General features: G+C 45.0%; 1 protein-coding gene across 1 annotated transcript; it reads left to right on the top strand.

The window, feature by feature from the left end:
• The first annotated feature begins 1,093 nt into the window (after positions 1 to 1,093).
• Positions 1,094 to 2,715, top strand: ASCL4 (achaete-scute family bHLH transcription factor 4). Its single transcript, XM_070407960.1, has 2 exons — positions 1,094 to 1,928; positions 2,090 to 2,715. Exon 1 carries the CDS (start codon positions 1,357 to 1,359, stop codon positions 1,846 to 1,848), a length of 492 nt encoding a protein of 163 aa, XP_070264061.1. The 5' UTR covers positions 1,094 to 1,356; the 3' UTR covers positions 1,849 to 1,928; positions 2,090 to 2,715.
• Positions 2,716 to 10,598: the final 7,883 nt, after the last annotated feature.

A 10,598-nucleotide genomic window follows, 5' to 3' on the forward strand; every position in this document is an offset into this window, starting at 1 on the left:
AACAGGAAATCTGATTTTTCAGTGTGATAACACATTCTTTGACATTAACCCGGGACGGTTGGATTGTTAATGACACTTTCATCTTCAAAGCCCTTCACCATCACGGGTGGATTAATTATTCGTTTTTTGGGTGTGTGTTAAAAAGTCTTCAAAGCCTTCATCCTTTCCTCCTTGGAATTGGGGCTCTTCAACCTTTCAAATGTTGCTTTCCTGCCCCCAAGGGAGACAATAAATTGCCTCTTCTTTTTTTTTTTTTTTCTAAGACAAAAAGAATACAATAGAAATATACTCTTTACACTATGGAAAGCTGATGTCCGTATATCCTGGGTGGGATTAGGAGAGGTCGGAAAGCAGTGTTTAAACTGTGTTTACAGTAAGCACTGTGAGATGTAACTCTGGCGAAGAGTGTTTGTTACCGCTCGGGCTTTTGATGTGCTCCTGGAAAGTGCCACAGCTACCCAGAGCACCCTGCGTTCGCCATAGGGGAGCCTAATAGGTGAGTGTTGCTGAAGTATTATTCCAATTCCTGCCCCCTTCAGACAATGCCTAATGGGGTATTTTTAAAGACTTGGTTTTGGAGAAGAAAACCCTCAAGCCTTTCCTCCGGGGTCCTCCTGGATTTGACACTTTGTATAACCACAAGGGAGCAGTCTTTTCTTTTGATGAGGTCTTCTCTCCACCTCCCCCAAAATGAAAGAGCAAGTGCAAGTTTGCAAACAGTCTCAAAGCCCTTTCCATTAGCCCTGGACGCCGGAAACCACAAAGGGCAGTTCAAGTTGTGATTTTCAAGGAGAAAGCCTCCGGGAAACTTTCGCTCCGCCGCCACGAGGCCTGTCGGTTCCTGGGAGGAGCCCTTCTGAATCCGCGAGGATTCCTCGGCTCTTGAAGACCCAGATCAGTGGATTACAGTAATTGCAAACCTCGGGTGGCTTCGGAAGATTACTCTGTTTGGTGTGCGCTCACATTTCCAGGCTGGGGGACCGAGCAGAGGAACCCCTTTTGTTACCTTTTTGAAAGAAGAAGATCAGAGAGGAAGACGAGGTTTGAAGTGCGGATTAGGGGTCCCAAATCTTGGCCTGGCACCTCCGTCTGGAACTTTATAAGGAGACTGAGGCGTGCACTGACTTCACGGAATCATGCACAGTTTCCCTGGAGCGTGTTCTGGAACTGGGCTTCGGGGCTCAGAAACGTCTCCCCACGCAGACCTTCCGTGCCAGGCAGTCTGAATGGACCATCCTCTCCGCTTTGAAGATTTGCAGCCTCGTTTTCTGCCGAGACATTAACTTCTTGGTTGCTCTGTTTGTTGGCTTTTTTTTTTTTTTTTTTTTTTTTTTTTTTTTTTTTTTTTGGCGAGCGATGGAGACACGGAAATCGGCCGGACTGCTGACCTTGACGTACCCCCTCCACCCGGGGCCCCTGAGCCTGCCCGAGACCCTGCCCCGCCTCCCTCTGAGGGACCCCTTCAGGGTCTCCTTGCATTTGGACGCCGCGTGCTGCGCCCCGAGACGGCCCTACCTGCCCCTGCCGCTGGACGGCGCCTTCGAGCCCGCCTTCCTCCGCAAGCGCAACGAGCGCGAGCGGCAGCGGGTGCGCTGCGTGAACGAGGGGTACGCGCGCCTCCGAGACCACCTGCCCCGGGAGCTGGCGGGCAAGCGGCTGAGCAAAGTGGAGACGCTCCGCGCCGCCATCGGCTACATCAAGCACCTCCAGGAGCTGCTGGAGCGCCACGCGCGGGGGCAGGACGGCCCGGCCGGCCCCCCGCGCAGGGCCGACTGCAACAGCGACGGCGAGTCCAAGGCCTCGTCCGCGCCTTCGCCCTGCAGCGAGCCCGAGGAAGGGGGCAGCTAGCGAGCCCGGGACCCCCGCCGGGACCCCGGCGCCCGCTGCACCGCGCGCCTTTGCCGTCTGGTCTCAGGTTCTCTCCGAAGGTGGTTGCGTTTTTAATCCTGTTTCTCCTCCGGGGCGGTGGGGTGGGGGGGTGGATCTTGGAAAAAAGAAATTACTGCTTTAAAGGGAAAAAGATATTCTGACATTCTGGTTGGATTCCCTCCTCCCCCTTTGATTGGCTTTGTGCCTCCAACTTAATCAGGTGCCCGCTTAAGGGAACTTCTGGACTTCTCACATGCGAACGGTACCAGATTCGGAGCACCTCATCCTGGAAACCCAAAGGGCAGCGACAGTGGGAATTTCCCTCCGTCATCGGTTTGGGTAAATCATGTACATAAATATAAAAATAAATCCAACCTTAACCAAAGAAGAACTTCCCAAAAACAAATAAATAAAGGACAGCTCTTCAGGCGAGAGGCACGTTTTCCTGCATCCCTCCCCTTAGGAATTACACTGGGCGGCACCGCGCCTTGCGCGGGTGAAGGTGACACCCGAGGACGCGTGTGGCCTCGGCGCTGCGGGGCCGGCCAGTGCCGTTGACCGAACTGGTGAGCCGCGGCGCCGGCGAAGGCATGTCTCCTTGACACTTCCCGTCTCATCAAAAAGTGGCGATTCTGGAAACTCCACAGGAGTCAGCAGATAACATGTTAGTGTCCATGATCCTTTTGGAAGAGAGCTCAGATTTATGTGAAAACTTACTTTTCCTCTCTGTTGTTGTTTTTTTCCTTTTCTTTGCATCGCCCCTGTAGTTCTTACTCAACTGTTGGTTAAATTGAAGTGACACTGTGACCTTTTTGTTTGTTTCAAGTAAATGCTTACATGGTTGGACGGGATGGGCTGGGGCTGGTCCATTCTCACACTTTCATCACAAGGAGGGCTCCCAATTATCTAGAGCAGTGGTTCTCAACCTTCCTAATGCCGAGACCCTTTAAGACAGTTCCTCATGTTGTGGTGACCCCCAACCATAAAATATTTTCGTTGCTACTTCATAACTGTAATGTTGCTACTGTTATGAATCGTAATGTAAATATCTGATATGCAGGATGTATTTAGGCGACCCCTGTGAAAGGGTCGTTTGACCCCCAAAGGGGTCGCGGCCCATAGGTTGAGAACCGCTGATCTAGTGCCTCCAGCTGGTTCCTAGTTTCTTAAAAATACTTAATTCTGGTCATTTATTTTTTTTCCTCTGAGAAACAATTGTAAAACCATAGATAAGTAAAAAAAAAACTGACATAAGATAAACTTCCTCTCTCAAAAGTTCTAATATGCTGAATTGCCCTTTCCTCCTAAGTAGCTGGGGTATGGGGGTGGGGAATGGGGCTAGGAAGTAAACGGAGAGGAAACTGACAAGGGTGCGCCCCTTCAGGGAACTGTTTCGCTTGACCCCCACACTGGCTTCATTAGGTGGGTTGTATTACCCCCTTTCTACAGATGTGTCAACCGAGGGAAGCTAATAGCCAGTGCACACCTTTCACATGCCAGGAATCCTGCTGTGTGCTTTTTTTACATTTTGTTGTATTTAATTTTCATACATCTCTGAGGTGGGTGTTACACATATTTTGTGGTTAAAAAAAAGAAGCTCACGGAGATTGCCTGCCTGGCCCAGACCAGTGTCGCTGCCATTCGTGGAGCTGAGGTCCAGTCCTGCGTCGTCTGTCTGACCCCAACGCCCAACTTGCTGTCTCCCTTATCATGCCTTCCCTTGCTCTCAGCTAACGTTACTTGCCCTGTGGAAAGCTGAATCCATGTTAGAAGGTATAATTACTAATATTTATAACTATGAGTATAATGGTATTCTATTGTTTTCAGCTGCACAGGTAAATTCTGTGCAACGATTCACAGCCAAGCTCTCTTTTTTCCTAAGAACAGTGGTGGAGCTCTTGAGTTTGAAGGAGCAAAGGATATAAGAGCCATTTTCTCTAATCTCACACACTCCCATAACATATCCACTTTAGCCTTCAGGCAGGTTGTTATTCTATGTGGGGCGCGGGGAAGGGGAGGGCTTCAGTGAAGCAAGCCTACCTGAGGTATATTTACTAATTAGGAAAAAAGAAAAGGGAAAACATTCATGCTGCCTTCCTAGGTAACTTAGAGGAAATGCTAATTAACCAAGTTGTTAAAAACCTTGAGAGACTTTTCTAGGGGTCTTAGTGGGGCAGTAATCACAATGTCCATTCCTTTATTCTACTCTCTTTTCCAAAGTAGGAATGATAACCTGGTCAGGTGGCTCAGTTGGTTAGAGCATCATCCTGATACCCAAGTTTGCAGGTTGGATCCCCAGTCAGGGCACAGACAAGAATCGACCAATGAATGCATAAATAAGTGGAACAGCAAATCAATGCTTCTCTCTCTCAAATCAATAAATAAAAATTTTAAAAGTAGGAATAATAAAAAAGAGTGTATTTTGTTTAATCTACACAGACTATGTGATTGTTTTCTAACTGCAGGGAAAAAGAAATACTTTTTCTTTACTTAATTCATTAAAATAGTTGTATAAAGTCTGTGAATAAATATCCTTTGCTGAGATAAGTGACTTATAAAGAGGGCAGGTCAGTTTTAAAAGGGAACTTTATTTTGGATAAAATGCCTTGAGAGACTTTTAATGTGGTTTTGATTGAAGCCTACTAAGAATAAGGCAATCATTTTGAGAAACCTTTTGAAAAAAATAAAATCCCAGCTCAATTATATACCTATTTTTAGAGAAAAAACAAAATCAGGCAGTTTTTCTGGAACCTTCCTGATGGCTTACAGGAGGAGCACCATTCCAGGAATGAGACCTTTTAAAATGTCCAATCTCCCCCTTTCCTGTGAATGAACGCTTCATTAACCATAGAGCCATTTGATTCTCAAAAAGAAGAAAATTGGTTCCAGGTACTTTCACCATCGTTTTCTTGCCACAGTCATTTTTGCTGCAAACATTTTGCCCACGTGACTAATTGACCATAAGGCAATCTTGCTGTCTAAAAGATAAAATAACTGGTTGGCCGTTTGGGTTTTTGTTTGTTTGGTTTCATTTCCGCATTGACGAATCAACTGTGTTCAGTGGACTTAATGTACTTAAGCTAGTTGTCAGTTTGGTTTCATTTCTTCATTGACAAGTTTTCGCAGTTACTCCCATTTTTATATTACATATAAATCTTGCCCTGGCCGGTGTGCTCAGTGATTAGAGCATCTGCTCACCCACAGAAGGGTCTCAGGTTTGATTCCCAGTCAAGGGCCCTGGTTGTGGTGCATGCAGGAAGCAACCAGAGGATGAAGATGTGTCTCTCTCACATCGATGTTTCTCTCTGTCTCTGTCTCTCTCCGTCTCTCTCCATCTCTCTCCATCTCTCCCCCCTTTTCCCTCTTTCCCACTCTCTCTGAAAAGTAATGGGGAAAATATCCTCTGGTGAGGAAAAATAAAAAACAAAAAAACTTTACCTAGGACTCATAATGGCCAGTGGTTCTCAACCTTCCTAATGCCGCGACCCTTTAATACAGTTCATGTTGTGGTGACCCCCAATTTCATTGTTACAAATTGAACATAATTAAAGCATAGTGATTAATCACAAAAACAATATGTAATTATATATGTGTTTTCCGATGGTCTTAGGCAACCCCTGTGAAAGGGTTGTTCAACCCCCAAAGGGTTCGCGACCCACAGGTTGAGAACCGCTGGCCTAGACGGTGATAAGCAGATAGGGTGGTGGAGATGGTCTTAAAATAGATGAAGATGATTTGCCCCAAGAGTTGGTTTCTCCTCCTCCTCCTCCTCCTCCTCATTCTTCTTCTTTTGGTTTCTTATTTTGAAACCCATGACATTGGGAGGAGAGACACTGAGGGCCCTCTCTGAGGGTGCAGAGTTGAGCCAACATTTCCCACAGAACAAAGACAAGTGCTTAGATACAATCCACAAAGTAAAATCAGTTATCTGCACAGTATAACCATGAATCTACACACATTTTTAATGTATTCAAATATTTTGTATTTCTCAATAAACTTTAAAAAATGTTATGTCCTTGTTAAGGTCCCTCTTTTATTTTCCATGACTTTATCTTTTTTATGGCAAAATTGCCTTATGGTCAATGCCTTAGGTGGTGAAAGCGTTTGCAGTGAAAATGCTTGTGGCAGATATCTATGGCAAAGATGCTACAGTGACAATACCGGACATGGACAAAATCAATTACCAGCAAGCTTTGTAGAAGCCGTAGAGGGAGTTTTATGGAAATGATGCATTCATAAAGGAGAAACATTTATATGGCCTTCAAGGTCTTCCCTGGTTTTTTGGCCACTCAGCCCAGACATATCCAATGACTATAAATTGTTTTTACAGTATTCCCTGTGGTTCATAATCCTAATAGCTGTGACACTCCACCCCCACCCCTGAGTGTACAGAGGAAGGAGAGGCAGTGTTGGGGTGGGGCAGAGTGTGCCCTGGCCTTGGGCTGGGTCCTACTCTGCCACTCACTGACCTGATGACCTGAGATGAGTCCCTAACTTCTGTGCTCTCGGTTCCCTGTGCTAGGACATAGTAATATTAGATTGCATCATCTTTTAGGCCTTCCAGCTAGAAAATGCCCTTCATCTGACAGTGCAGAGTCCTAGACCAGGGGCAACAAATGCCACATGCCTGCCTCCTGCACATGGTACAGCAGCAGCCTCTCTCCCACTAGAAGGATCCTGTCCCAGAGCGGCAGCTTCTTTTTGAGTTCTAGTTGCTGTTGTAATGCCTATTTTTTTTTTCAAAAACAAGCTTCATAATTTTTTGTTGAATAGAATTTAAAGAATCTTACAAGCTTGCCCAGCCAGCATGGCTCAGTGGTTGAGTGTCAACCTATGAACCAGAAGGTCACGGTTCAATTCCTAGACAGGGCATATGCCCAGGTTGTGAGCTTTATCCCCAGTGTGGGGTGTGCAGGAGGCAGCCGATCAATAATTCTCTCTCTTCATTGATGTTTCTCTCTCTCAATAAAGAAAAAATATTTTAAAAAAGTATCTTACATTCTAGAAGAAAAACGCACCCTTTTTGCCTCAACATGAGGAAAAAAGGTATAAGTGGTATAACTGATGTCTTACATGAAAAATGATATGAGGATACAGAGCAGCTTTAAGTGAGTAGAGAACTAGGAGGAAAAGCTTTTGGAGTTGTGGCATTGATGGGTGAAAACAGAATGAGAATTACAGGCAGATGGTCCAAGGGGAACAGAGATGTCTCAAAGGCGGGAACTGTGATTAGAGAGAAGCTGAGTAATAGGATGGCTAAGACAAGGTTCTAGAAGGCACTGAAAGCCAGGTTTTAAAAAAAAATCATGAACTTTATTTTTTAGACAATGGGGAACTATTGAAAAAACGACTTTTTGTTTGGAAAGAGGGTGAACCGTTTAGCACTGTGGTTGAGGATCACTCTAGTGGCAGGAAGCAGCAGGCCAATAGGATATTGCAATAATTAAGAGAGGAAGTGAGAGCCTAACCTGTGGCAGTGGCAGTGGGAATGGGAAGGAGGAGATGGACTGGGAGGCCATGTGGGAGTAGCATTGATAGGTCTTGGTAACTCAGAAGATGGGGAGGAGGGAGTGGGGTAAGTTAAAGACACCTCTACTAAGTCCCCATCCAATGAAATGGGGAGCACAGGAAGAGAAGCAGATTAAAAAGGTACAAGTCTTATTTTGGAGGTGCTGGGTTTGAAATACTGACAGGTTACTATTCCAGTCCATAAACAGTTGGAAATACTGATGTTGAGGTCAGGAGGGAAGTCAAGAACGGCTGTAGACTTGAGAGCCACACATACAGAGAGGCATAGGAACAGGTGAGATCTCCCAGGTAGCATGTTGATGAAGACAAGAGAAGAAAACTGGGGTGGGCCCACACTGAAGGAGTGCAGAAGAAATGTCTTTGAAGAGGATGAATCTGGCTGGTATGAGATCATGGCAATTGAGTGTGGATGTCATTTTATAAGGAGGGAGTGACTGACATCCTATGGTGTCATAGGTGACAGCATACAGGAACCCATTGGTTTTAGCCATTAAAAAAAAATCACTAGAGCCCTAGCTGGTTTGGCTCAGTGGATAGAGCATCAGCCTGCGGAATGAAGGGTCCCGGGTTCGATTCCGGTCAATGGCACATGCCTGGGTTGTGGGCTTGATCTCCAGTGAGGGGCATGCAGGAGGCAGCCGATCAATGATTCTCTCTCATCATTGATGTTTCTCTCTCTCTCTCCCTCTCCCTTCCTCTGGGAAAATTTTTTTTATATATATATATACACTAATAAAAGACAAAGATGCTAATTGGCCATACCTTCGCTCTGCTCATCAGCCAATCAGAAGAGTATGTAAATTAACCCAACAAAGATGGCCGTTAAATTTGCATACTGCAGGCAGATCCTGGTGTGCCGCCCTGGGCAGGATCTGGGCCTGCCGTGTGCGACCGGGGGAGACGGGGCAGGCACCGCGGGATCCGGCATGCCATCTGCCATCAGGGGAGCGGGCCTAAGCCAGCAGGTCGTTATCTCCCGAGGGGTCCCAGACTGTGAGAGGGCACACAGGCTGGGCTGAGAGATGCCCGCCCCCCCCTTGCCAGTGCACAGATTTTTGTGCACCAGGCTTCTAGTATATATATATATATATATATATATATATATATATATGGAGAGAGACAGAGAGAGAGAGAGAGAGACATTTGTCAGAGCATAATAGGGGTTGGGTGAGAAAGCAGAGGTAAGGTGAAGACTGCTCTTTTGAGATGCTTCACAGTGAATAAAGAGAGCTGGGCTGATGCAAAGGAAAACCAGTTGGAGAAAAGGATGGTATATCAAAGACAGTTCTGAGCCTGAGGTCTTAGGTGAAAGTTCTAGTTGATTCAGAGACTCATAGGTGATGAGGCTTCAAGGAGTCTGAAGTCCAGTGGAGGTGAAGGTCCTAGGAACTGGGAAGGTAACAGGTTCAGGTAAAGACTGAGGCAGCTGTTTAAATAAGGAAGATGAGCATGGTTTGTCACTTGCAGGTTGTATTCCATATCATTTTATATTAGTTTCAGGTGTATGGCATAGTCGTCAGATAATCATATACTTTATAAAGTATTCTCCTGATATTTCCAGTATCTACCTTGCCAGGTTAGTACATACATACATACATAGTTATTACAATATTATGACTCTATTCCCTATGCGGTACTTTTTACATCCTCATGACTCTTTTGTAACTACCAATCTATACTTCTCAATCCCTTCACCCTTTTCACCTGTAATTGAAAAAAAATTTTTTTAAAAAAAATGTTTTTATTGATTTCAGAGAGTGGAAGGGAGAGGAAGAGAGAGATAGAAACATCAATGATGAGAAAGAATCATCAATGGGTTGTATGGCCCCTACTGGGGATAAAGCTCACAAATTGAACCTCGACCTCCTGGTTCATAGGTTGATGTTCAACCACAGGCCAGGCATGTACTGGCCAGGCATGTAATTGAAAAAAAAAATTTTTAAAAAGAACTACAAAAAACAGATTAAAAAATGGATGAAGGAAAAAAATGAGAAGAGGGTTGCATGAAAAGTATGACTTTATGGGTTTAGTATTGTCCCTTAGGTAATGTCTGGTTTCACAAGTATTAACAGTTTTTAATGACTTGGTTAAAAAGTTGGCACAAGTCTCCTTTGTGATGACACAATTTTAAATTTGACTCATATTTATATTTTATAGTTTCATGACAATAGCTAACTCTGGAAAGTTCTACAGTGTTCATTGTATGAGATAATGGTAATATATGCAATACACCTTGCCCAAGAGTCTGGCAGCAAATAATAGATGCTCAATAATTTATTTCCTTTTGTGTGTGGCTTCTGAGACAAACAAAACAAACAAAGCAAAAAACCTCTTCTCATGTAGAAAAACTTCAACAGAGCAACCAGTGCAGAGTAAGAATTAAGGGCTGGAGAGAAAGAAAATAGTACCTTATTTTCTTCCCTTTGTGAAATTTCTGGGGGCAAGGGAGGAACAGGATAACCTAGGAAAGAACAGTGCTTGGAGGAGAGTGGAATTGAGGCATCCTTCATTCATCTGGATCCAGTCTGCTTCTATGGTCAGCAGTTACTGATCTGTCAGTAGCATAACTTGAACCCTGGACCATTGCGCTGAACTGTCATTCTTCCAACTCCAGGTGCTATAAGCCTTAAATTGAATTTGAGAGCGAAGTCCTATCAAGCTGGAAAGGCATTTCACAGGATGAGTCAGCATTACTCAGCTATAAGCACGCCAACCAAGATGTGTCAGATGGTGCATTTTCAAAAGCGTTCTGAGCTGTTTCTGTCTAGACAAAGGTTTTCTTCAAAGCTCCCAAGGTTATCACTGTCATCTGCAGAAATGGGTAACAAGCCCACGTGTCACGCTGGGAATGACTTTTGATGGAAATGTGGGCTGAGAGATGGAATCCTTCCCTGCAGAGTGATTGCTAAAAAGGCAGGCTGTACCCCTAGGCCTTATCAGCCATTGCCAACCCTTTCATCCCATCAGGTGGACCGACCGGCTGCTGGGAGAGGGCAGAGGGCCTAAAGTTGCTTTATATTTTCTTTATTGGTCCATGAAACCATAGAACTATTTCCAGCTCTTTGATTATTATCGCTGAGTTATGTGTGTGTTTGATGCCCAGGCTGTCTGGGTGGTGAGATTGGTTTTTAATCCTTTCGTAGCTATTTAGCTGCGTCCTTTTGTGAAAACCTGTCAGCGGCCTTTTCATGTTGGGTTAC

The sequence above is a fragment of the Myotis yumanensis genome, unplaced genomic scaffold, assembly GCF_028538775.1.
Source record: "Myotis yumanensis isolate MYYU_CA2020_CCGP unplaced genomic scaffold, mMyoYum1.0.hap1 SCAF_3, whole genome shotgun sequence".
Classification (NCBI taxonomy): domain Eukaryota; kingdom Metazoa; phylum Chordata; class Mammalia; order Chiroptera; family Vespertilionidae; genus Myotis; species Myotis yumanensis.

Bases quoted from the DNA above. Each gene is read 5' to 3' on its own strand.
- ASCL4 (XM_070407960.1), top strand. From the start codon at position 1,357: ATGGAGACACGGAAATCGGCCGGACTGCTGACCTTGACGTACCCCCTC.